The sequence below is a fragment of the Lynx rufus genome, unplaced genomic scaffold (genome assembly GCF_022079265.1).
Source record: "Lynx rufus isolate CCGP_SWC_20201006 ecotype Redwood Valley unplaced genomic scaffold, mLynRuf1.p SCAF_49, whole genome shotgun sequence".
Classification (NCBI taxonomy): domain Eukaryota; kingdom Metazoa; phylum Chordata; class Mammalia; order Carnivora; family Felidae; genus Lynx; species Lynx rufus.
This window is the reverse complement of record NW_025814866.1, coordinates 133,459-159,255: the sequence shown is the minus strand read 5'-3', so window position 1 is coordinate 159,255 and position 25,797 is coordinate 133,459. Positions and strand designations below refer to the sequence as shown.

Below are 25,797 nucleotides of genomic sequence, written 5' to 3'. Positions count from 1 at the left end.
CCCCTTGCAGTCCCTCCCCTCCCTCTCTGGACTCTTACCCACAGAAGACTCTACCACCATACGGCTTGAAGGCCTACCAGCTAGGAGCCAATGCCTTTGTAAACTTAAAGAGCCCAGTTTCTCTGTTAAAAGAAGGGAGAGCCACGTTCTCAGGTGAAGTGACAAGAAAACCTACGGTTCCTCAAGTCAATAAAGGACAAGACTTTTCTGTTGCAAGTGAAGAAAGACAAAAAGAAAAGCAATAAAAAGTATTCACGGCGGCGGTGCCTGGGTGGCTCAGTCGGTTGAGGGTCTGACTTCGGCTCAGGTCACGATCTCACAGTTCGTGGGTTTGAGCCCTGCGTCGAGCTCTGTGCCGACAGCTCAGAGCCTGCAGTCTGCCTCAGATTCTGTGTCTCCCTCTCTGTCTCTCTGCCCCTTCCGCGCTCACGCTGTCTCTGTCTTGCTCTCAAACACTAAATAAAAGCATTCAAACAAAAGAGAAAGAAGAAAGAAAGAAGAAAGAAAGAAAGAAAGAAAGAAAGAAAAAAGAAAGAAAGAAAGAAAGAAAGAAAGAAAGAAAGAAAAGAAAAGAAAAAAAGGATTCATGTTGGCTTAACCAAAGGGAGAGTTTCTGGATGTGTGTAACTGAACGATCGTGGCGGGGGCGGGGGGCGGGGGGCGGGTAGTTCTGTCTTCAGGCATGGCTGGATCCAGGATTTGGTTCTCTGCCATGTGCCTTCCTGCTCTTGCTTCCCATCTGTCCAGTGTCAGCCTGTTCCCTCCCCCCGCCCCCGTAGCCCCGGCAAGGCCGGAAAGGAACGAACCAAAACCGTGTTTGCTTACAGAGATCATGACCATGCATGTAGAAACTCCGAGGGAACCCTCGTGAGGCTAGCACTCCGGTTTAGCGAGGTTCCAAGACACAAGCTACTCAGAGGGAGCTAACCACCCCCCACCCCGCCCCCAAACCCGTAGCCACTTGTGGCACCACTCCCTTGCTCATCGGAAACAAGGCCAGTAAGCCCCAAAATTCCTATTCTAGTGTTTCCGTGCTTATTTCCCTGGTACAAAAGGAGTCTTCTACTTCGGTAGGAAGCCACCCTACTGGTTGGTGATGCGGGGAGACCAGACTTCTGGCGGCGGGGTGCCTTTTCCGGAGAGCACTTGTGTGCCGAGAAGCTATAGAACGCGGGAATTCTACCTCTTGGAAACGATCTGAAGGAAGTAACTGTTCGCACAAAGACTTCTGTTCAAGAATCCCATTGACTCACACGACCCGACTGCTCAACATTATGTAATAATACATTTGTGAGTCTCGTGGATAACAGTTTTTGAAGAGTTTTTAGGGAGTGGGAAAGCTAGTACGTTCAACGGGGAAAAACAAAAACAAAACAAAACAAAACAAAACAAAAAAAGGATCCGGAGAAAAGTTAACGCTAAACTGGAAAATGCATACGTTATACGTTGTTATCCATTTAACGGGTAAATACAACTAGGAACGTATTCCAAAACATCAGCAGTATTTACCGCTGAATATAGGACCTGATTTTCCTCTCCCTGAGTCGTCTTCGATAAGCTTGGGCTGCTGGACGACGATTCCCAGAACCTCCCTTCCAACACCAGAACAAAGGTAAGAAAATGTGGAGGCGCAGGAACTGAGAAGAAACTCGGACACAAAAGAGTAGCTCAGTTTCACGTTGTGCAGTAACAAACACGTAAGCGCCCGTCCCTCCGGGCGCAGGGAAGGAACTGAAGTGGGCCAAGAGCCACCGGGGCCCGGACCTGCAGAACGTTAGACCCCCGACAATAAAGTGGCCAGGACGCCAAGTGTCAACGCCCCGTGCCTTGCCCAGTGAGGGCTACCAGGTTAGGCCTCGGCCCCCTTTCCCGGGCCTAGGCGTCGCGGAGGCCGGGACCCCAAGGCGTGAATGTTTCGTATCACCAGGGGAAGCCGGTCCAGGAAGGAGTTGACGGAAACTCGGAAGCACATGGGGTCTTCAGTAGTCCATCTCCTAGAAGTGAGGGAAGAGGGAAATCCGGTTAAAGGGGAGACCTGCTGTGGAGGTGCAGGGCACCAGCCCCTTCCCCCACCCCCCCGCCTTCCACCTAACGCGTGCGTCGGGGCCTCCACGACGGCACTGGAAGGCAGAGATGCGACCACGCCACCCGCCGCCACCGCCCACCCGTCCCGCGCATACTCTTGTTGGAGGACTCACACGGCCAGGGCGCTGCCCCTCACGCAAAGCTCCTTCTGAGCCAACCCTCGGTGGCGTTGGACGTGTGTAGTCAGGGCCCTGCGGGCCATCTCTGCCTCCAGGGGCGACCGGAAAGACACAGTGAGCCTGCTGGGAGGCACCCGGTTAAGGCACAACGGGCTCCTGGAGTTCCCATGGCCTGAAGCCTCCTGACCACTCAGAGGCCCGCTTCTACCCCCGGGACACTCGTGCTCCCTCCCGCCACCTCTGCCCACCCTGAGCCGCTTCCCCCACCCTGGGGGCCCGCGGGCACCGGCCGTCCCTGTCCCGCCAGGCTGCCCACCCCCGCCCCCGTCCGTCCCGTCCCCGGGCTGCCACCCTGTTCCCCAGCCACCCCGCCACGGAAAGGATACAACTCCAGCAGTGTTGAGGAGGTCACCGCCGCCGCCGCCGCGTCTCCACCGGGGGCCAGGGCCCTCGGGGCCCGTTCGGCCAGGGGAAGGGCGCAGGCCCCCTCGACCACTGCTCCCTTGCTGCCAGGGCCACCCTCGCCATCGTGGCGGCTGCAGTTGCCCTGGCAACCGGGACCTCGGGGGCTAAGCTGGGGGTCGTGGCCGTCCGTGCCTCCGTCGGAGGCCTGTGGGCCTGCCCCTGCGTCCTCCGCGCCACCCTCGGGAGCCCGCGTGACCGCCACTTCCTCCGCGCCGTCGTCCGGGGCCCTCACGGCCGCCGCACCGGCCTCCTCAGAGCCCACCGCTACGCTGCGCCCACTGTCGGCGGACCGCTGAGACCCCTGGCAGGCCTCGCGAAGCCCGGCCCCTCGGCGCGCAAGGCTGTCGGGGATGGCCAGGGCGCCTGCGCAGACAGACCCCGCGGAGCTGGTCCCCACGGAGCCGGCCTCGCTGTGTTGGCCCAGAGCCTGGATCCGGTCGACGCTGACCCCGAGGACACGGAGGCTGGTTCCGGAAGCTGCGCCCCTCGACGCGTGACGTCACTGTCGGGCTCCTTCGTCCCCGAGAGCATTCTGGTGAGGCCACTGGCACGTGACTGTTTCCGGCCCGGCCCGCCCCTCCCCCCAAGCGTGTGTCTGTCTGCGCAGGCGCCAGCCGGGCGCACGTGCGAGCAGCCAGCTGACCGCCGCCCGCCCGGGTCCCGGGCATCGAGGCGTGGGCCGCGCTCAGGCGCTTCTGGGCAGCACCGTGCCTGTCGCTGTCTGTGGGCTCCCCGTACGGCTCGGGTCTGCGTGTGCCGGGACCCGTCCCCGGGGGCCGGGGGGGCCGACGCGGGATGCCTGCCGAGCAGGGGCCACTCCCAGGCCCTGCCTGTCCTCAGGGAGCACGCCCCGCGCGGCCCCTAGGGGAGCTGGAAGGGACGGGCCTGGCTCCCTCACCATTTCTCGGTCGCGGGCGCCGTCAGTCCCCTAGTGCCTGCCAGCCTGGGGGAGGGGACACCGCCGGGGGCTCCCGGGCTCCCGCCTCCCACACCGCAATGGCTGCGGGCTTGGGCCGGGGGCCCGGGGGCCCAGGGGGGGCCCAGCTGGACCCGAGGGCAGCGGCACGGGGGAGCACCGCCCCGGCGACAGCTCCCCGGTCGCTTTGCCGTCTGCTGCGGCAGCCCTGACGGGCTGTCCCTCCCCCAGGAACAAAGTCTTGCGGCTCTCGGGGGGGCTGGACGTGCCAGGGGCCCTCAACTGGGAGGTGACCCCGTGTCTGCCGGCCTGCTGGGTGCTGGCCTACTTCCGTGTCTGCAAGGGGGTCAAGTCAACAGGAAAGGTACAGCTGGAGGCGGGCGGGTCGGGGTGGGTGATGATGGCAGGGGTGGGGGCAGCATGGCCGGTGGGGAGAAGGGGTGTCTCCGCCGGGGGGGAGGGGGCAGGGGCACCCCGCCACGCGAGGTGACCGGGCCAGGGCCTGAGGCGGGGGCAGGTCCTTGAACCCAGCCCGGTGGATTTCCCACGCGTGCCTGGGTAGCCCTCCGCAACCTCCAAACTCCAGCCCAGCCGCCTTCCGTCCTGAGGGGACAGGCCCAGGCGACCGCCAGCTGAACTTGCCTGTGTCGGGCATCCCCGCCCCAGTTTCCCTCTCTTCCTCACTCACTACTTGCTCACTCTCTGCTTTGCGGCCAGCCTGGGGGGACCCGGCCCGTGGCCCTCCCTTGCCTACCTGTCCTGCTCTGCTGAGGGTGGGACGGAGGCAGAGGTCTTCGCGGTCACCTCGCTGTCGCCTCTGTCTCCGGCCGGCCCAGTCCACTCCGTCCTGCCCAGGACCCTGCCTCTGTGCAGAGAACCACAGGAGGCATGGGACCTGCCTCCAGGCCGATGTCCTGCTCAAGGTCCTGCCTCCGCCCTCCCTCTCTACAGCTGACCTGTCCTTGCGGGGGCGGCCGATGGCCAGCTGAGCACCCCGCGTCCTTCGTCCTTCGGGAGGAGCCCAGGCTCTGAGGAGTAGAAGGGGGGGGCTGCAGGCTGGCCTCCCGCTTGACCTCGGAACGGACCGTACCACGGTGGGGGGAGTGTGGCCCGCCTGCCCCCCTGCTGAGGCTGGGGGCCCCTAGTGGGGAGGCGGGGCCGCAGGGCCCCTTCTGAGCAGGTCCCCCCCGTCCCCTCCCCCGCCCCAGATCATGTACTTCACGGCTACCTTCTCCTGCGTGGTCCTCGTCGTGCTGTTGGTGCGGGGAGTGCTGCTGCCCGGCGCCCTGGATGGCATCGTCTGCTCTCTCAAGCCTGACTTGTGAAAGCACTCACTGCGTCGTGAGTGCCGGCACCACGTGGGGCGTAGAGATCACGCACACAAGGATGTCAAAGAATTGAAAACACGAAAGGTCATGTAAAGTCATTCTGAACCTTTTGGGGGAGAGATACACAAAAAAGAAGTGGGGACCACCCTCCATCCCACCACACAGAGATACGAGGCGTTTACACTTCAGGCTACCGTTGCAGGATTTCCGTGCACATGGACAGTAGCTTCCTAAGTTGGGATTTTAGTGATTTCCCTTTTGCACTGTGGTTTTTCCTATGCGACCGCATCCCTGTTCTCCGTGGCCACTAACTACTTTAGCTCCAGTCGCCATCCCTTCCCTCCTTGCCTCCTACTGGCAGGCTTGCCCCCCGACGGGAGCCCCTTCGTGACCTTCCCAGACCGCCGATCTGATCCGCACCTGTGCTCAGTCGCCCCCTCCAAAGGCCGCTTTGGTGTGTCCACCTGTGCCGGGGAAGGGGACGGGGTGCGGGGCCGTGTCCGTCTGGGCTGTGGCCCATCTCCCTCCACGAAGCGCTGCGAGGTCGTGGAGCCGCACGTGCTGGGGACACTGAGCCCAAGGAAGAGGCAGGGCCCTCTGGACAACAGGCCGTGGTGTCTGGCGGCCTCCCACGAGGTCTGGGGAGGGGCTAGGGGTGTGGGGAGGGGGTGGAGCTGAGGTAGGACTGGTTTGCGTGGGTGCGGTGGGGTCACCCGTCACAGCGCGTGGCGACGATTGGTGAGGGAGCAGCCGCTGGAGAGGCGGCCGAGGGCGGGGTCTCTGGGAGCCCAGGGCAGAGCTGGCTTCGGGGCAGGGGCGCAGGAAGCAGTCCCGGGCCCGGGAGGAACACAGGGGGGTCCGTTTGCTCAGGCGCTCCTGGGAGCCCCCTTGCTTTGGATGCTTGGGGGCGGAGCCTCAGGAGGGAGCCCTCGTTGGCTTGGAGGACAAGGGTGGAGGGGGGGTAGTCTCTAGGGGCTCCTGGCAGAGCTGGCTGGGCGGGAACCAGTCAGGCGCCCAAGGGAACGGCCGGGAGGTGGGGGTGGGGAAATGTTGGCCTCGGCGCTCCCGGGAGGCCGGGGTGACTTGCGTGGGCTTTATGAGGAAGCGCTCCTAGTCTAGCTAAGCCAGGGGGTCTCCCAGGGCCCAAGGGCGGAAAGGCCGGCTGGGCGGGCACCGGCCGCAGGCCTGGCGGCCTCACTGGAAACCCTAGGAGCCCGTTGGCGCAGGCGCCTGGGGGTGGCGTCGAGCTGTGATAGGCGGGGCTTCCGCAGCCAGGGTCCGAGAGAGCCTGGGACAGCGAGCGTCGCTTTGGCGGGAACCGGCCATGCGCGCGGCAGCCTCCCGACGGTCCGTTTGCGCGTGCGCGGGGAGGGCGGGGTCGGCGCGCGGGGCGGAGCTTCGGGAAGGAGCCGCAGCGCCTCAGCCGCCAGCCGACTGGGCGAGCGGCCGGACCTGTGTTCAGGGGACTGGACCTGAGGCGGAGCCTGACGACCATGGAGGCGGCAGACGCAGCCGCAGGCGGCGAGGCGGGCGGCGCCGACAATGCCCGGGATGGCCAGGGGGACCAGGGGGGCCAGGAGGGCCAGGGAGGCGGCGGAGGCCATGGCCTCGGAGGCGCGGACGCGGAGGCCGCGGTCGCCGGCGAGGCTCCGCGTGTCCCGCGACCACCTCACGCCCCCGGGCCAGGCGGAGATGCCCTCTCCACGGCCGGAAGGCCGGAAACCCGAGTACACATATTGTATCCTAGCCGAGGGGACAGCGGGCATGGGCAGGGGGCGGAAAGGGAGAGGAGCTGTGGTAACCTGAGGTGCGCGGGGCAAAGATCTGAGAGCAGGGTGATCACGGGGTGGCTGGAGAGAGGTGGGGGAGGAGGAAGGAAGGAGATCGGGGGGAAACGGGTTCCCGGGGGCGGTGGGCGGACATGGGCCTGGTAACGGGGTGGCCGCGAGCCATTAGGGTCGGGAGTGGGTGGCCTCGTCAGGGTGGCCTGAGAAGGGGGCTCAGGCCCTAAGTGAGTAGGGGTGGTACCTTAACCGAATCTGCACCCAGCGCCCTCGGCGTGCCTTTCCCGTCCCAGTTGGAGGCGGAGATCGCCTGTGCGTCTTTCGCCCCAGATCGGGAACCGTATGGATGCCTTGTGGAGCAGCAGCTCACTGTGTTCGGCAGCGTCCTGGCCATGTTAGTTCTGGAAGGGCCGGGGTCGGGGTGGCTGCAGGTGGCGGGTCCAGTCTCCATGGGGGGTGGGGGGGGGGCTCTCTCTGCTGGATCGTCGAGGGCTAGGTGCGGGCCAGGGCCCGAGGCTCTAACACCTGCACCTGCGGGTAGGGGGTTCGCTCCTGGGGGCGGGGAAGGGTGCAAGGGATGGGTACCTGGGCGGGGAGGGGAGCTGAGCGAGGAAGGGGAGGATCCACCACCTCCAACTTGATTGCCTTTTCTCCTCTCTCAGCCGCTGGAGAGCTGAAAACCCTTTCCTCCTCCGAATTTCCATCATCAACTTTCTTGACCAGCTTTGCGTGGTGATTCGGACCATGCAGCGCTTCCGGTTCCCGGTTCCCGCTAAGCCTGCGCTGGCGAAAGGGGGCTAAGGTCTAGCCTCGTGTCCCCCGTCTGGGCGGTCCGTCCTTCCTAGGGCAGTGATGCCTGCACTAGCTGCCACCTGAGGTTGGGGGCCTGCCTGGTCTTCTGAGGGCAACGAGGGCCCGAGCCCTTGGGCACTCACGGTCCCCTTGTTTTGTTTGCCATTTAAATGTTTGCTACTGCAGAAAATAAAACTGAGCTTTGCTATTCCCTGTTCCTTCTCAGTTGCGGCACCCCCCGGATACTCTTCCCTTTGTCCTCAGGTGGGGGTGGGGGGGCGGGGCGGCTTCTGGGATGTCGACGACGTGCAAGTCGCGGAAGGTGGTAGAAGGCAGTTTGGGAACTGGCAGAACCCACGTGCGTCCTGTCCTTCGGTATCAAGGACTCTCAACATGTGGGAATATGCCCATCGTTGGCACGTTTCGCATTACTCCTGATGGCTTTCATCTAATGTGAACTTTTTATCCAAACTCTTCAAGTATCACAGAAACCTCTTGAAACTCTTGTTGAGGGGCGCCTGGGTGGCGCAGTCGGTTAAGCGTCCGACTTCAGCCAGGTCACGATCTCGCGGTCCGTGAGTTCGAGCCCCGCGTCAGGCTCTGGGCTGATGGCTCAGAGCCTGGAGCCTGTTTCCGATTCTGTGTCTCCCTCTCTCTCTGCCCTTCCCCCGTTCATGCTCTGTCTCTCTCTGTCCCAAAAATAAATAAACGTTGAAAAAAAATTTTTTTTAAAATAAAAAAAAAAAGAAAGAAACTTGTTGACACCCAAGAAACACCATTTTTCTTTATTTTTAATTTATTTAAAGATTTTAGTTTTAAGTAATCTTACATCCATTGTGGGGCTCGAACTCACACCCTCACAGTGGCTGCTGCCACTGGGGGTAAATAGGCCACTTCTTCTGGGGGTGGGGAGGCCATTTCCACTGGTAAAGAAGACTCATCAGAATTTAAGGGCTCTATGGGGCACCTGGGTGGCTCAGCTGGTTAAGCGTCCGACTTCGGCTCAGGTCATGATCTCGCAGTCCGTGGGTTTGAGCCCCTCATCAGGCTCCGTGCTGACAGCTCAGGGCCTGGAGCCTGCTTCGGATTCTGTCTCCCTCTCTCTCTGCCCCTCCCCCGCTCACACTCTGTCATTCTCTCCCAAAAATAAATAAATAAATAAATAAATAAATAAATAAACATTTTATTTATTTTTTATTTTTTTCAACGTTTATTTTATTTTTGGGACAGAGAGAGACAGAGCATGAACGGGGGAGGGGCAGAGAGAGAGGGAGACACAGAATCGGAAACAGGCTCCAGGCTCTGAGCCGTCAGCCCAGAGCCTGACGCGGGGCTCGAACTCACGGACCGCGAGATCGTGACCTGGCTGAAGTCAGAGCTTAACCGACTGCGCCACCCAGGCGCCCCGAAATAAACATTTTAAAAAAAGAATTTAGGGGCTCAATGCCCCCAGCCGCAGCAGTGTCTTCCCACATGTAGTCTCCGTCTCAACTTAGAGGATCCCATTGTTTCCCAATCAATGGCCTCAGTTTCACAGCGGGCACACTTCAAGTCTGGGAGTTCAACTTGCATTATAGTTCAGTTAGTTGCACTTAGGTTCTGCATTTGAATTTTCAGCAGTTTTGGCTCTGTGGCTAAAGAACGTTAGGATTTCTTAAAGGGCACACATAGAAGCCCCTAGGCCGGTGATGTGGTGTTTGAGCTGGGAATTCAAATCTCTGAGCTCATCCTTCCATTTAACCACGTTCCCAAACCACATTAGGAGCTACCAACCAATGTCATTATATTTGTGAGTTTTCCAAAGAGGTTCAAAAGTATCATAGAAGAGTCACCCAGCTCCTTGTTTCTTATAAGTAGTTGATTAGGAGTAGCCAGTGCATATATTTTGCATATCTCTATCAGCTTATGTCACAGGCTACCAGTGTTCTCTTTGCTACCAGAAACAGTCATGAGCATCTTTAAATCTAATCAGATTGGAGCCAATTCCAGAAACCTCAGAACCAATTCCGAGAACCCATCCTTAAAATTCTGTTCCTCTAGAACCACTCCTGGTACCAAATCTGTATTAGTCAGGGTTTTCCAGAGAAGCCAAACCAACAGATAATTCATTCATTCAGATTAGATGATAGATAGATAGATAGATAGATAGGATAGATGAGAATGGAAGCTGAGTGGTCCCATGACCTGCTGCCTGCAAGCTGAGCGGGAGACCCGGCAAAGCTGATGGTGTAATTCAGCCTGAGTCTGAAGGTCTGAGAACCAAGGGAGCTGGTAGCAGTGTAAATGCCAGTCCCAGGGGGCAGGACAAGGTGAGATGTGATGTCACAGCTCAACAGTGAGGCAGAGGAAAGGCCTGGGGGAGAGACCAAATTCCTCCTTCATTCCTCCACTTTTTGTTTCATTCAGGCTCTCAATGGATTGGACGATGCCTGCTCAACATTGGGGGTCTACTTTACTGAGTCCACAGATTCAAACGCTCATCCCAGCCGAAGTACCCTTGCAGACACACCCAGAAATAACGTTCTGTCAGGGTACCCTATGCCCAGGCAAGCTGATACATAGAATTAGCCATCGAACCCAGTGAATGAGCCGCTTTTAGGAGCATGACCTCAGCATGCACATAGTCACCACTCTTTTTTTTTTTTTTTTTTTTTTTTTTATTTATTTTTTTTGGGACAGAGAGAGACAGAGCATGAATGGGGGAGGGGCAGAGAGAGAGGGAGACACAGAATCGGAAACAGGCTCCAGGCTCTGAGCCATCAGCCCAGAGCCCGACGCGGGGCTCGAACTCCCGGACCGCGAGATCGTGACCTGGCTGAAGTCGGACGCTCAACCGACTGCGCCACCCAGGCGCCCCAGTCACCACTCTTTGACACAGGTGACTGCCCAGGGGGACTGTGTATTGCACAGAGTATCTGCCTTTCTCTCTATAGAATGGGGGCCAAAAACGTAAGTGACAAAGAAACCATCGATAACCGACTATGTCAAAATTTAAAAGTTTTGTTCTGCAAACAGTACCAATCAAGAAAGTGAGAAGACAACCCATAAAATGGGCGACTGTATTTTAAAGTCATGTGTTTGATAAGGGACTTCTATCCAGAACGTATCAATAGCTCTCGCAAGCGAGGAATGCCGTTATTCTTAGAAACGGGAAAGTTTGAGAGTGGCAGACACTTTGTAAAACGATCCAACTTCCCTCAGCTTGCCACCCTCCACCCGCCATGTATCGATGGGGCAATTGAGACGCACCGAGGGACCACAGGGATACCGGCAGATTCTTTCCCTCAGTGCACACTTCTCCAAGTCCTAACCATGGTGGCCAGCGTCCCCACAAAGCTAAGGCAGCCACGTCTTGACCGCATTACCCGCGCCACATTTGCCCCTTTTTCTGTCCCCCTTTGTCTGGCGTCACTCCACCTTCGGCCAACCCCACGCTCCTACTCTAACCCTCCGTCCAGAATAGGAGGGGCCTGTTTGCACAGGCGCGCGAGGGAGACTGAGTTGCGTCGCGTACTAGGGGCGGGGCTTCGTCAGGGAGCCCTGGCTCTCCAGCGCTGCCGACGGGGTCTCCCTGGCGGCCCGTGGGCAGCCGGGCCAGCTTGGCGGGAACCAATCACATGCCGGAAACCTCACCAGAGGTCTGTCTGCGCAGGCGCCCTGGGCCTCCCCAGCAGCCTTGCGCACGGAGGGGCGGAGCTTCGTGAAGCAGTCTCAGCGCCTCAGCGGTCGGCGGGGCGCGCGGTATGGCGGCGGCCTCTGAGCGGGTGGGTGTGGGGGCCCTGCAGGCCCCGGGCGACGGTGCGGGCGGTGCGGACGGCGCGGACGGCGCGCAGATCCTGGACGACGGCGCCGGTGGTGCGACGGGTAGTGCTGGCTCGTCCAGTGGCCCCGGAAATCCCGGAGGCCGGGACGGCACCGCGACGTCGGGCACCGTGGCTGGGGAAGCTCCCCAGGTCGAGGGGGCATCGCCCGCCCCAAGGCAGGGGGGAGAGGCTTCGGCCTCGGCCTCGGCCTCCGGGGATGCCTCAGAAAAGCAAGTGTTGGAATTGTATCCTTTCCAAGGAGCTCCCGAGGTCGGGGGGCAGTGGGGAATGGCCGGGAGGGGAGGCAGGTGGGGGCCCCGGTGGATGGGCGGGAGAGGTTTCGGGGACTTGCGGGGGCACAGAAGGGAAGTGGGGGGGGTGGTGGGGCCGAGGGAGGCTGGAGGAAGCAGCTGGGGGTGCCGTGATGCACGTTTCCTGAAGGGGCGGCCGAGGTGGTCTTGGGTGGCCCTAAGGGCGGTCTGGGGGAAGGCGGGCCTCCGATGGGCAAGGAAGCCTCCTCCATGAGGTCCACCCAGATATGCCTTAACCGAATGTCCACCAGTGCCCTCACGGTGCCTTTCCTGTGTTACGTGGATGCGGAGCTGACCCACCAGTACCTGACCTCGGGTGCCGAATGCTACCACGAAGCGGTTCACACGGAGCTCACGGTGATTGGCAGTGACTTGTTTATGTAAGTTCTAGAAGGGGCTGGCGGGAGGCAGTGGGGAGCTGAGGTAACCTCTGCCCGACGGACACTTCGGTTGGAGATGTGCACACACCAAGGGCTTGGTCTAAGGAGGCACATGGGGCCCCGGGTCTGTGGCAGCCTCAGGGGTTGCTCTAAGGGAGACACGGAGGAGTAACCTTGAGGGGGGAGATTGGAGTGAGGAGGGCCAGGAGTTCTCAAATCTAAAGTGATTTCCTTTTCCCCTTACTTTTAGCCGACTAACTGCTGAAGACCCTGTCCTCCTGCAGATTTCCACCGCCTCCTTGCTCAACCAGCTTTCCATGGTGGTGCAGACCATGCAGCACTTGGTGCCCGCGATTTTTTCTAGGCCTCGGCCTGGAAAAGGGGGCTGAGTCCATGACAGTATCCAGTGGAAGGCCATGTGCCCTTCCCCAGGGGCATGACCTTTGCAGTAGTTGCCACTTTATTTCTGGGGCTTGGTTATTTGCCTGTACTGGCCCTTGGGTGCTCTGTGCCCACTTGTTTTGGTTGCTGCTTAAAGAATACAGATAATAAAACTGAGTTAACGTTCCGTATCTGAGTTTCTTTTCAGCACCCAGATTTTCTTCCATGTGTCCTCAGGTTGGAGGGGAGGTTCTGGTTCTAGTACTCTAGTACAAGGCGATCGAATACAATTGACGAAATGAAAGGAAATTAAGATTGCTTGGGTCCTGTCATTCAACATTGACTACTGTCAGGATTTCAGAATACTCTCGTAGCTGTAGGGTTGTAGGAATACGTTAAATGTATGACAATCATAGCAAGGAGTAAGCCTTTTTCAAGTTTAGCATCAGTTTTTAATTCCTGAAACATTTTTGGGCTTACCCTCTGTCTAAAACTTCTTCAAAAATATCTTATTGCATGGATACGTACAAGACGTATTATGATGCATTTGTTCAGCACTTCAGTTCTTCGCAACTTTTTTCCTATTACACATAATGTTTCGGTGGGATTCTTGTGTATAAGTCTCTGCGTGAGTGGCTGTTTTCTTAAGATGGATTCCAAGAGGCAGATCTAGCATACAGAGTGGCTCTCCAGAAAATGTGCCAGAATTCTGGCACCAGCAGAATGGTGGTTTCCCCACATCCCTGTCGTGGCTGGATCTGTTTTCTGCCACAAGAAGAAACTCAGTTTGGGTGCAGCCACTCTGGAAAACAGTGTGGAGGTTCCTCAGAAAATTAAAAATAGACCTACCCTATGACCCAGCAGTAGCACTGCTAAGAATTTACCCAAGGGATAGGGGAGTACTGATGCATAGGGGCCCTTGTACCCCAATGTTTATGGCAGCACTCTCAACAATAGCCAAATTATGGAAAGAGCCTAAATGTCCACCAACGGATGAATGGATAAAGAAATTGTGGTTTGTATACACAATGGAGTACTACGTGGCAATGAGAAAGAATGAAATATGGCCCTTTGTAGCAACGTGGATGGGACTGGAGAGTGTGATGCTAAGTGAAATAAGCCATACAGAGAAAGACAGTTACCATATGGTTTCACGCTTATGTGGATCCTGAGAAACTTAACAGGAACCCATAGGGGAGGGGAAGGAAAAAAAAAAAAAGAGGTTAGAGTGGGAGAGAGCCAAAGCATAAGAGACTGTTAAAAACTGAGAACAAACTGAGGGTTGATGGGGGGTGGGAGGGAGGGGCGGGCGGGTGATGGGTATTGAGGAGGGCACCTTTTGGGATGAGCACTGGGTGTTGTATGGAAACCAATTTGACAATAAATTTCATATATTAAAAAAACCAAAGTAAATAAATAAATAAATAAATAAAACTCAATTTGCATGAGCAAAGAACTTAGAAACACTAGAATAAGGACGTTGTGCTTTCCTGGCCTTGTTTCCAATCAGAGAAGACAAGTTCTGGGACGATTGGTCGGTCGGGGTGAGTGAGGCAGAGAGAGAGGCAGTGTAGCATAGTTTGGGGGAAATATTTTTTGTCACGTAAACTGCTCACCTGTTAGCATCGGTGCTGCGACACAACAGTTCCCAGCAAGTACACCGAGCTGCGTGGAGGTTGCAGGACAAGGCGAGGCTCACGTGGCCGGGTGGCGGGCTACTGTTTCTTCCACTCGTTTTTGTCGTAGTCCCGCTTGACTGAGAAGCCCTGGATTGGGCTGGCCTTCCAAGTCGAGCATCCTCTCGGTCTGCTTGGCCACCCACTCCTCTTCAGAGGCTGCGGGATGGGGCCGTACACGCAGTGCTTCTCCCAGATCAGAACGAGAGCAGTGGCTGATGGGAGAACATGGTGGTGCCTACAACCATCTTCTGCTTGTTTGTGCTCCTGTTCGTTTCAGCCAAGCTCTCGTTGAAGTGAATGTGGCACGATTCAGCTTTTTCATCAGTGGAGAGGATGCTGCAGGAAGGCCTCTTCTCTTTCAAGGCCTTCTGGCTGGCGGACGTTGTCGATGTGGGCCACAGCAGGCAGGGGATAGTCACGCCATTCGACATAACTCGAGAGAGCGTAGTTTTCACTCTTCATGATGCTTCCACGTGCTCCAACACTGAGGTGGAAATTCCTCACTTGCCAATTAGGCGAACCACTCTGGTAGCCAGAATTCTGCCACTAGTGCCTGCTGCGATTGTGGTGAGCACCCTGGGAAAATAGAATGAAATCAAAATCTTCTGTGTGCAGGCGCTATGCTATGCTCCCGACCCACATCGTCATGTGTAATTCTCAGGACAGCCTGGTGAGCTGGGTACTGTCGTCTCTACACCGGTTCTAGGCGAAGAATGGAGGCTGACAGAGGCCGGGTCTGTTTGATTCAAGCACCTACTGTCTTAGCCACACTATCCCTCCAACCTCAGCACGGTTGAGTGGAGCCACCAGGAGACTGGGAGAGTGTTTTTCCTTCTTACGGCCCCAGGGAACATCCATGTGACTAATGAAAAATGCAGAAATGGGCAAATGCAGGCAAAGTAGGTAAGAATTGAGGAGAACGTGGGGCGCCTGGGTGACTCAGTCTGTTAAGCGGCTGACTTTGGCTCAGGTCACGATCTCACAGTTAGTGAGTTGCAGCGCCTTGTCGGGCTCTGTGCTGACAGCTCAGAGGCTGGAGCCTGCTTCAGATTCTATGTCTCCCTCTGCCTCTCTGCCCCTCCCCTGCTCACGCTCTGTCTCTCTGTCTCTCTCTCTCAAAAATAAACAAGCATTTAAAAAAAAATTAGAAAGAATTGAGGAGAACATAAGGTTGATAAGAATCCCAATCCTGGCTTTGCAGTGGCTTCTCTATGCTCCCAGGTCCTTTTGTACCTTGAAATCTTCATTTGGCCCTCTTTGAAATGGAGGGCACAATGGGGGTACCTGTTTCCCTCTTCCCCCTGCCCTCTTCCCTCGACTATGAAGAGGGCTCTTCTCAGGCATTTTTCCTAGCTGAGAAAAAAAAAATAGAGCCAAATCATCTGCCAACCCAGAAGAAGTCTCCACAATTGTGGAAGCAAAACAGTTTTCTCACTGAGTAGGCATTGCACCAGAATGTGATGCGCATCACAGGCAATCTGCTAAGAGATTCCAAAGACAGGGAGCTTTCACCCTTTTGTATAGGTAAGCGGGTGGAGCTCATCACGTGTTCTCAACATCCACCATAAGTAGACCTCAAGTAAGAGGACGTGACGCCACCAGGCCCCGCGCATAGTCCATCCTGAATTTCCCTGGGAACTGGGGTGGCCGTGTGTATTAGGTCGTGGCTGTTTCAGACGGTGCGTTTGTGTTCCCTCCCCCACATTAATATGCTGAAGCCCTAAACCCCAGTGTGGCTGTACTCGGAGATGGGACCTTTGAGGAAGTGAGTTTAAATGAGGTCATAAGAATGGGGCTCTGGTCCAATAAGAGTGGTGTCCTTATAAGAGAGACACCAGAGAGCACCCCCGTCTTCCTCTTCCTCCCTCCCCGCCCCTACTCCCCCGCTCTCTCCTCACCTGCACTGAGGAGAGGCCATGTGAGGACAGAGGAGAAGGCGGACCTCTACAAGCAAGGAAGCAAATTCTCACCAGAAGCTGAATTTGCTGGCACCTTGATCATGAACTTCTAGCATCCAGAACTGTGAGGAAATAAATTCCTGCTGTGTAAGCCACCCAGTGTGAGGTACTTTGCTATAGCAGCTTGAGCAGACTAATACAATTAATCGGCTTTATCCAAGGAAAAAATAAGCTTTTTCATATCTTCATGACAGGAGCTAGTTTTGCAACTTGGAGCAAGGTGCCTACTGAAGTTAGGCTTCTACCCTCCCACAGAAACTGAAGATCGGGACACAATCTTGCTTGATGTTTACATTCCAAAGAGATGTTTCCCAGGTCCTTGAAGAACACATTCCTGGGTTATAAAGATGGCAAGGGGCTCTTTTAGCCTTTTTTTCCTTAAATTTATTTATTTATTTATTCATTTCTTTATTCAGGGAAGGAGTGGGGGAGGGGCAGAGAGAAAGGGAGACAGAGGGTCTGAAGCGTGCTTTGTGCTGACAGCACGGAGCCCGATGCAGGGCTCAAAGTCATGAGCCGTGAGATCATGACCTGAGCTCAAGTCGGATACTCAAGCACTGAGCCACCCAGGCGCCTCTACCCTTTAAAAATACTACCTATTTTCAAAGAAGCAAAGAAAGAACTTACAAGTCGTGTAAAGTAAATGCTTCAAGGAAGGGGAGGGGACCATCTCTTCCCATATTTTCAACAGGGAGAATGAAGCCTTTTACTTTATTCTTTTTTAATAAGCTCTATGGCCAATGTGGGGCTCTAACTCATGACCCCGAGATCAAAAGTCACATGTTCTATGGACCGAGCCAGCCAGGTGCCCCTAAGCCTCTTATTTCTAATGTGTACATGTTCTTAAAGCAGCTCTCTCTAAAATATGCTGAATCCTGAAAACTTGCTAAGGTCCCTGATTAGTCTGACAGCTCTTTTGTAGACGCCACTAGATTTTCTATATACGTAATCGTGTCTGAGAATGAGGGCGGTTTTTCTTCTTTCTTGCCAATCTGGATGCCTGTTATTGCTTGATTTGTCTTCTCATCACGGGTTGGATCCTCCTGCTTCTCTGCATGCCTGGTAATGTTGGGCTGGATGCCAGACAGTGTGATTTTTCCTTGGGTTCTGGATGTCTTTGTATTCCTGTTTTATTATTTATTTATTTATTTATTATTTATTTATTTTTTCAACGTTTATTTATTTTCGGGACAGAGGGAGACAGAGCATGAACGGGCGAGGGGCAGAGAGAGAGGGAGACACAGAATCGGAAACAGGCTCCAGGCTCTGAGCCATCAGCCCAGAGCCCGACGCGGGGCTCGAACTCCCGGACCGCGAGATCGTGACCTGAGCTGAAGTCGGACGCTTAACCGACTGCGCCACCCAGGCGCCCCTGTATTCCTGTTTTAAAGGTTAGAATTTTCTCTTTTTATTTTGGAGACAGAGAGAGCGGGGGAGAGGGGCAGAGGGTGAGAGAGAGAATCTTGAGCAGGCTCCACGCTCAGCACAGAACCCGACTCCGGGCTCGAACCCACGACCCTGGAGCCATGACCTGAGCCAAAATCGAGAGTCAGACGCTCAACCAACTGAGCCACCCAGGTGTCCTTGGATGTCTTTGTATTCCTAAACATAGTCATGAGCTTTGCTCAGGGATGCTGTTAAGTGAGTGGGAAAAGATTGATCCTTTTGAGTCTTGGCTTTGAAGATTTGCTGCGTGGGACCAGAACAGCTCAGTGGAGGATTCGTTTTTCCCGCTACACTACTGAGGCAAGACCCTTCTGAGTGCCCTGCCCAAGGCCTCCAGAATTACGAGGTCTGTCCTCCCTGCCAGTGGGATTAGCCACCAGTCTCTGTCCTGCTTGAGGGGTCGGCACAATTACCTTTCCTCCTTTAAGATGGTTCTTTCTCTGGCTTCACATGGTTTGCTCACACACTTGTGCTGATCAGCGGTGTGCTGCACACTCCAGCAGGACCCTCTGTGTATACGTGGGCATCTCACCAATGAGCACTTCCCTTCCCACTTAGAGCTGCGTTTTGTCTCTTAGAACCAAAGTACTCCAACTCATACAGATGAGAACGGTCAGTGGGTTTCAAGCAACAGACTCAGGAAACGCGGGGTGATTTGGGTGACCCGCAACGACTTACTGGGTGAAGCTGGGGGAGGCCAACAGACTCCCATTCACATCGCAGGACAGGGAAGCAGAGAACCCAACTGTCACCAGTGCGCAAGCTGGACCGTGTGTTCTCCGAAGGCAAACTCTAGGTAGAGTTTGGGTACACGCTGCCGGGAAACCATTTTTAAAGGTGACCACGTGGTACACGGTCACGTCTGATGGTCTCGGGTAACCCAGAGCCTGGGAACCACTACTCCAATCTTGACATGATTGCGTCCAGACCCAGAAGGAACCTTCCGGCCTCTCTCTGACCTTGCTGGTGGGGTCCCTTAGCGCAGGCAGCCAAAGTGTGGAGACGTCAAGAAAACCCGCCTCAGAAAAGGTCCTGAGAGTTGTTGTTACATTGCCATTGCAATGGTAGCTGGGTCTCCAACCTCCCCGCGTCTCTGTCCTTAATGCAAGAGCGCCAAAGAGTGGCTTCCTCGCAGTTGTCGCGAGGATATCTGACATTGTTGGGAAGACTTGGAGAACCACAAGTCCCTCTGAAATGTCACCCGGCTGACTGACACTTCTGTGAGCTTGCCTCCTGGCATTCCAGAAGAAACCAATTTCCTCTGCTTGGGAGAGTTTCTCTATGTCTCCTCTGTCCTTTTTCCTCTCTTCCTCCCTCCCTTCTCTTCTACTCACTCTCCCCCTCCTCCTCCTCCTCCTCCTTTTCCTCTCCCCTCCTCTCTCTTTCCTCCCTTCACTCCCAATGTTCCAGACCATGTCCTTCAGATCATTGCCCTAGACAGGCCATCCTGTACCACCCAACCTAAATTAGCTGGAACAACAAAAGTGCAAGATTAAACTGAAGGGGGGTTTAGAATTTGCTGAAGATTTCAGCATTTCACCTCAAGGGAGAAATACAGATTATTCGCTAAGTGGTTTGGGACACCTTGACTAAAACTTTTTGGAAAGAAAACAAACTTACATACCAATGTTCTTTCTCACGAAAATTACCTCCCAGGATGTTAAAGTTTTAAAGTACTAGAAGATGTTCTCAGTGAATATTTTTGTAATTTTATGCTGAGGAGGGCCTTTCATAGGAAATGCAAACCGCAAATTATACTGAAACAATGGATCACATAAACAAAAAAATTTTAAGCCACTCTATACCAAAAGACCAGGAGCAAAGATAAAATGAAGAAATGGCAAGGAAAGGTATTTTCCAATTATAACAAAACTTTGATATTCTAAACAAGTTAAAAAAAAAAGTATTTATTAACAACAGTGGACCAAGGCATATTTAAGTCTTCTTTACAGGTTTCTGTAGCTTCTCTTAGGCTATTTCACTCAGTACTATTATTGTTATGGTTAAACATAACAAGAGTGCAAGAGTGGACATCATTTTTTGCGTGTTAAATTTGAGTTATCTTACTCAAATGTGAATAGAGATGTCTACTTGGCAGCTGGATACAGGAGTCTGCAGTGTGGGCAAATGTCTGCGATGAAGATACAAATCGGGGACCCAGGACACGGCCCAGAGAGCCCCGAGCCTGCACGAGCTCGCCACGGGCAGCCGAGAGCCGGTATAGGGGGACAAGTGGCCCACGCACCGAGCCCTGGGGTCCTGGGACACTCCGAGGTGGCAGAGCAGAGAGCGAGCCGGCGGCAGAGACTGAGGAGGGGAGGGAGGGACCCTAAGACTGCAGGGTGGCCTCCTGGAACAGGAGTGAGCCTTGCACGCCCGCACACACACCTACCCACCCACCCACACACACACACACACACACACACAGGGGGCAGGAAGGAGGTGGTCAGGAGGGAAGAGAGAGTGATCCTCTCCCCGGGGTGCTGCTGATGGTCAAGGGCGATGAGGCCCTAGAATGCTCACTGTGTTTGACAGCGAGATCCTGGAGACCTGCAAAGACAGGGTCGGGTGTGGGGTGAGGGTCAGGAGGGGTCGAGGAAGTCAGGTGCAGGGTGGGAGTTGGGAGGGGACAGGGAGATGGGATGTGAGGTGTGGTTCCGGAGGGGACGGGGAGACCAGGTGCGAGGTGGAGTCAGGAGGCGATGAGGAGATGGGGTACGGGGTGCAGGGTGGGGGTCAGGAGGAGACGGGAAGATTTGGCAAGGGGTGCGGGCTGGAGGTCTGGAGGGGATAAGGAACTCGGGTGCGGGGTGGGGGTGTGTGTCAGGAGGACACAGGAATGTCAGGTGCGGGGTGGCAGTCGGGAGGGGACCAGGAAGTTGGGTGGGGGGTGGGGGTCAGGAGGAGTCAGGGAGATCGGGTGAACGGTAGGGTTGGGGGTCAGGAGTGGATGAGGAGGTCAGGGGAGGAGTAGGGGTCAGGACGGGACAGGGAGGTCGGGTATGGGATGAGGGTCAGGAAGGGATGGGAGGTTGGGTGCAGAGTGTGCAGAGTGGGGGTCAGGTGGGAACTGGAGGTTGGGTGCAGATTCCGGATCGGGAGTGGATGGGGATTTGGGGTGTGGGGTGGGGGCCAGGTGGGGCGTGGAGGTTGAGTGGGCAGTGGGGGTCAAGAGGATGGCGGAGGTTGGATGTGGGGTAGGGTGGGGGTCAGGAGGACACAGGAATATCAGGTGTGGGGTGGGAGTCATGAGTGTCCAGCAAGGTGGGTGGAGGGGTGGGTGTGAGGAGGAGTCATGGAGATCGGGTGCCAGGTAGGGGTGGGGATCAGGATTGGATGGGGAGGTGGGGTGTGGCGGGGGGGGTCAGGGGGTGAGAGGGAGATCGGATTCAGGGTAAGAGTCAGGAGGGGACGGGGAAATCAGGTGCAGGGTGGCGGTGGGGGACAAGAGAGAACGAAGTGATCGGGTGCTTGGCAGGAGTGGGGGTCAGGAGGGGACGCAGAGGTTGGGTGCAGATTCCAGGTCAGTAGCAGATGGGGAGATCAGGTGTGGGGTTGGGGTTCAGGAGGGGATGGGGCTTGGGTGCGGGGTGGGGTCAGGACGGACCGGGAAATTCGGGTGTCGGGTGGGGGTAAGGAAGGGACCAGGTGATCGGGTGCGGGGTGTCAGTGGGAGTCAGGAGGGGATGGCGAGATTGGGTTCAGGGTGGGGGTCAGGTGGGATCTGGAGGTTGGGTGCAGATTCCGGATCGGGAGTGGATGGGGATTTGGGGTGCGGGGTGGGGGTCAGCAGGGGACGTGGATGTTGGGTGCAGGGTGGGGTCAGGAGGGGCCGGGAAATTCGGGTGTCGGGTGGGGGTCAGGATGGGACAAGGTGATCGGGTGCGGGGTGCAGATGGGGGTCCGGAGGGGATGGCGACATTGGGAGTGGGGTGGGGTCAAGGGGGACCTGGAGGTTGGGTCCAGATTCCGGATCAGGAGAGGATGGGGAATTGGGTGCGGGGTGGGGGTCAGGAGGGGACCTGGAGGTTGGGTCCAGATTCCGGGTCAGTAGGGGACGGGGAGATGGGGTGTGGGCCAGGAAGGGACGGGGCGTTTGGGGGCAGCGGGTCCAGCCCACTGCCGGGAAGGGCTGCACTGTGGCCGCCGAGCAGAGAAGGCGGTGGCTTCGGGGTGGCCAAGTCGCAGCGTGGGCAGAGGTGGGGGGCTGCAGCCCTTCCCACGTGCCGGGGACCCGCAGAGAGCGGGGTGCGTGGACGCAGGAGGGACAGAAGAGCTCAGGCAGGGGAGGACGGCTTGGCCACGGAGGGAGCGGCCCCTCCTCGCCAGCCCGGCTCCGGGGGGACCCTCCTCCCCCAGGTCCTCACCGCTCTGGACAGAGACGCCTCCTGTCGGAAGCCTAAGTGCGGGGCAGGGCTCTGGCTCGTCTCTGGGAGGGGAGCCCGGGGACGCGTTGGAATCGACTTGTTTTGTGACCTGACTGACGTGTTAAGGCCGCCCGGCACCTTCAGCAGTCCGTCTGTGGGGCCAGGGCGGTGGCCTAACTCTGGGCTTTGCTGGGAGAGGGAGGGAGGCTCACACTAAGTTCTGGTCTCTTGACGATCTGGCCCCACAATTCCGGGCCAGTCTTGGGAGCCCTATCCGGAAAGGGTGGGTCCCAGTGCCCCTTCTCTGTGTCCCTTTCCTCCAGCTGCCCCTTGCAGTCCCTCCCCTCCCTCTCTGGACTCTTACCCACAGAAGACTCTACCACCATACGGCTTGAAGGCCTACCAGCTAGGAGCCAATGCCTTTGTAAACTTAAAGAGCCCAGTTTCTCTGTTAAAAGAAGGGAGAGCCACGTTCTCAGGTGAAGTGACAAGAAAACCTACGGTTCCTCAAGTCAATAAAGGACAAGACTTTTCTGTTGCAAGTGAAGAAAGACAAAAAGAAAAGCAATAAAAAGTATTCACGGCGGGGGTGCCTGGGTGGCTCAGTCGGTTGAGGGTCTGACTTCGGCTCAGGTCACGATCTCACAGTTCGTGGGTTTGAGCCCTGCGTCGAGCTCTGTGCCGACAGCTCAGAGCCTGCAGTCTGCCTCAGATTCTGTGTCTCCCTCTCTGTCTCTCTGCCCCTTCCGCGCTCACGCTGTCTCTGTCTTGCTCTCAAACACTAAATTAAAGCATTCAAACAAAAGAGAAAGAAGAAAGAAAGAAGAAAGAAAGAAAGAAAGAAGAAAGAAAGAAAGAAAGAAAGAAAGAAAGAAAGAAAGAAAAGAAAAGAAAAAAAGGATTCATGTTGGCTTAACCAAAGGGAGAGTTTCTGGATGTGTGTAACTGAACGATCGTGGCGGGGGCGGGGGGCGGGGGGCGGGTAGTTCTGTCTTCAGGCATGGCTGGATCCAGGATTTGGTTCTCTGCCATGTGCCTTCCTGCTCTTGCTTCCCATCTGTCCAGTGTCAGCCTGTTCCCTCCCCCCGCCCCCGTAGCCCCGGCAAGGCCGGAAAGGAACGAACCAAAACCGTGTTTGCTTACAGAGATCATGACCATGCATGTAGAAACTCCGAGGGAACCCTCGTGAGGCTAGCACTCCGGTTTAGCGAGGTTCCAAGACACAAGCTACTCAGAGGGAGCTAACCACCCCCCACCCCGCCCCCAAACCCGTAGCCACTTGTGGCACCACTCCCTTGCTCATCGGAAACAAGGCCAGTAAGCCCCAAAATTCCTATTCTAGTGTTTCCGTGCTTATTTCCCTGGTACAAAAGGAGTCTTCTACTTCGGTAGGAAGCCACCCTACTGGTTGGTGATGCGGGGAGACCAGACTTCTGGCGGCGGGGCGCCTTTTCCGGAGAGCACTTGTGTGCCGAGAAGCTATAGAACGCGGGAATTCTACCTCTTGGAAACGATCTGAAGGAAGTAACTGTTCGCACAAAGACTTCTGTTCAAGAATCCCATTGACTCACACGACCCGACTGCTCAACATTATGTAATAATACATTTGTGAGTCTCGTGGATAACAGTTTTTGAAGAGTTTTTAGGGAGTGGGAAAGCTAGTACGTTCAACGGGGAAAAACAAAAACAAAACAAAACAAAACAAAACAAAAAAAGGATCCGGAGAAAAGTTAACGCTAAACTGGAAAATGCATACGTTATACGTTGTTATCCATTTAACGGGTAAATACAACTAGGAACGTATTCCAAAACATCAGCAGTATTTACCGCTGAATATAGGACCTGATTTTCCTCTCCCTGAGTCGTCTTCGATAAGCTTGGGCTGCTGGACGACGATTCCCAGAACCTCCCTTCCAACACCAGAACAAAGGTAAGAAAATGTGGAGGCGCAGGAACTGAGAAGAAACTCGGACACAAAAGAGTAGCTCAGTTTCACGTTGTGCAGTAACAAACACGTAAGCGCCCGTCCCTCCGGGCGCAGGGAAGGAACTGAAGTGGGCCAAGAGCCACCGGGGCCCGGACCTGCAGAACGTTAGACCCCCGACAATAAAGTGGCCAGGACGCCAAGTGTCAACGCCCCGTGCCTTGCCCAGTGAGGGCTACCAGGTTAGGCCTCGGCCCCCTTTCCCGGGCCTAGGCGTCGCGGAGGCCGGGACCCCAAGGCGTGAATGTTTCGTATCACCAGGGGAAGCCGGTCCAGGAAGGAGTTGACGGAAACTCGGAAGCACATGGGGTCTTCAGTAGTCCATCTCCTAGAAGTGAGGGAAGAGGGAAATCCGGTTAAAGGGGAGACCTGCTGTGGAGGTGCAGGGCACCAGCCCCTTCCCCCACCCCCCCGCCTTCCACCTAACGCGTGCGTCGGGGCCTCCACGACGGCACTGGAAGGCAGAGATGCGACCACGCCACCCGCCGCCACCGCCCACCCGTCCCGCGCATACTCTTGTTGGAGGACTCACACGGCCAGGGCGCTGCCCCTCACGCAAAGCTCCTTCTGAGCCAACCCTCGGTGGCGTTGGACGTGTGTAGTCAGGGCCCTGCGGGCCATCTCTGCCTCCAGGGGCGACCGGAAAGACACAGTGAGCCTGCTGGGAGGCACCCGGTTAAGGCACAACGGGCTCCTGGAGTTCCCATGGCCTGAAGCCTCCTGACCACTCAGAGGCCCGCTTCTACCCCCGGGACACTCGTGCTCCCTCCCGCCACCTCTGCCCACCCTGAGCCGCTTCCCCCACCCTGGGGGCCCGCGGGCACCGGCCGTCCCTGTCCCGCCAGGCTGCCCACCCCCGCCCCCGTCCGTCCCGTCCCCGGGCTGCCGCCCTGTTCCCCATCCACCCCGCCACGGAAAGGATACAACTCCAGCAGTGTTGAGGAGGTCACCGCCGCCGCCGCCGCGTCTCCACCGGGGGCCAGGGCCCTCGGGGCCCGTTCGGCCAGGGGAAGGGCGCAGGCCCCCTCGACCACTGCTCCCTTGCTGCCAGGGCCACCCTCGCCATCGTGGCGGCTGCAGTTGCCCTGGCAACCGGGACCTCGGGGGCTAAGCTGGGGGTCGTGGCCGTCCGTGCCTCCGTCGGAGGCCTGTGGGCCTGCCCCCGCGTCCTCCGCGCCACCCTCGGGAGCCCGCGTGACCGCCACTTCCTCCGCGCCGTCGTCCGGGGCCCTCACGGCCGCCGCACCGGCCTCCTCAGAGCCCACCGCTACGCTGCGCCCACTGTCGGCGGACCGCTGAGACCCCTGGCAGGCCTCGCGAAGCCCGGCCCCTCGGCGCGCAAGGCTGTCGGGGATGGCCAGGGCGCCTGCGCAGACAGACCCCGCGGAGCTGGTCCCCACGGAGCCGGCCTCGCTGTGTTGGCCCAGAGCCTGGATCCGGTCGACGCTGACCCCGAGGACACGGAGGCTGGTTCCGGAAGCTGCGCCCCTCGACGCGTGACGTCACTGTCGGGCTCCTTCGTCCCCGAGAGCATTCTGGTGAGGCCACTGGCACGTGACTGTTTCCGGCCCGGCCCGCCCCTCCCCCCAAGCGTGTGTCTGTCTGCGCAGGCGCCAGCCGGGCGCACGTGCGAGCAGCCAGCTGACCGCCGCCCGCCCGGGTCCCGGGCATCGAGGCGTGGGCCGCGCTCAGGCGCTTCTGGGCAGCACCGTGCCTGTCGCTGTCTGTGGGCTCCCCGTACGGCTCGGGTCTGCGTGTGCCGGGACCCGTCCCCGGGGGCCGGGGGGGCCGACGCGGGATGCCTGCCGAGCAGGGGCCACTCCCAGGCCCTGCCTGTCCTCAGGGAGCACGCCCCGCGCGGCCCCTAGGGGAGCTGGAAGGGACGGGCCTGGCTCCCTCACCATTTCTCGGTCGCGGGCGCCGTCAGTCCCCTAGTGCCTGCCAGCCTGGGGGAGGGGACACCGCCGGGGGCTCCCGGGCTCCCGCCTCCCACACCGCA

General features: G+C 57.2%; 2 protein-coding genes and 1 pseudogene across 2 annotated transcripts; 2 read left to right on the top strand and 1 right to left on the bottom strand.

Moving 5' to 3' along the window:
• Positions 1–6,406: 6,406 nt before the first annotated feature.
• Positions 6,407–7,498, top strand: LOC124525832 (EKC/KEOPS complex subunit LAGE3-like). Its single transcript, XM_047098420.1, has 3 exons — positions 6,407–6,651; positions 6,963–7,091; positions 7,360–7,498. Exons 1-3 carry the CDS (start codon positions 6,407–6,409, stop codon positions 7,496–7,498), a joined length of 513 nt encoding a protein of 170 aa, XP_046954376.1.
• Positions 7,499–11,232: 3,734 nt separating this feature from the next.
• On the top strand, positions 11,233–12,375 carry LOC124525831 (cancer/testis antigen 1-like). The gene is made up of 3 exons (XM_047098419.1): positions 11,233–11,537; positions 11,855–11,983; positions 12,234–12,375. Exons 1-3 carry the CDS (start codon positions 11,233–11,235, stop codon positions 12,370–12,372), a joined length of 573 nt encoding a protein of 190 aa, XP_046954375.1. The 3' UTR covers positions 12,373–12,375.
• Positions 12,376–14,079: 1,704 nt separating this feature from the next.
• LOC124525830 (cytochrome c oxidase subunit 4 isoform 1, mitochondrial-like) lies at positions 14,080–14,691 on the bottom strand (annotated as a pseudogene).
• Between the last annotated feature and the right edge of the window lie 11,106 nt (positions 14,692–25,797).

What these genes read in the sequence shown, in the direction of transcription:
- LOC124525832 (XM_047098420.1), top strand. Translation starts at nt 6,407, where the DNA reads ATGGAGGCGGCAGACGCAGCCGCAGGCGGCGAGGCGGGCGGCGCCGAC. An exon ending in GAAACCCGAGTACACATATT is followed by an intron (nt 6,652 to 6,962) that starts GTATCCTAGCCG and finishes ATCTGCACCCAG; the next exon opens with CGCCCTCGGCGTGCCTTTCC. An exon ending in TTCGGCAGCGTCCTGGCCAT is followed by an intron (nt 7,092 to 7,359) that starts GTTAGTTCTGGA and finishes CTCCTCTCTCAG; the next exon opens with CCGCTGGAGAGCTGAAAACC.
- LOC124525831 (XM_047098419.1), top strand. Translation starts at nt 11,233, where the DNA reads ATGGCGGCGGCCTCTGAGCGGGTGGGTGTGGGGGCCCTGCAGGCCCCG. An exon ending in GAAAAGCAAGTGTTGGAATT is followed by an intron (nt 11,538 to 11,854) that starts GTATCCTTTCCA and finishes AATGTCCACCAG; the next exon opens with TGCCCTCACGGTGCCTTTCC. An exon ending in ATTGGCAGTGACTTGTTTAT is followed by an intron (nt 11,984 to 12,233) that starts GTAAGTTCTAGA and finishes CCTTACTTTTAG; the next exon opens with CCGACTAACTGCTGAAGACC.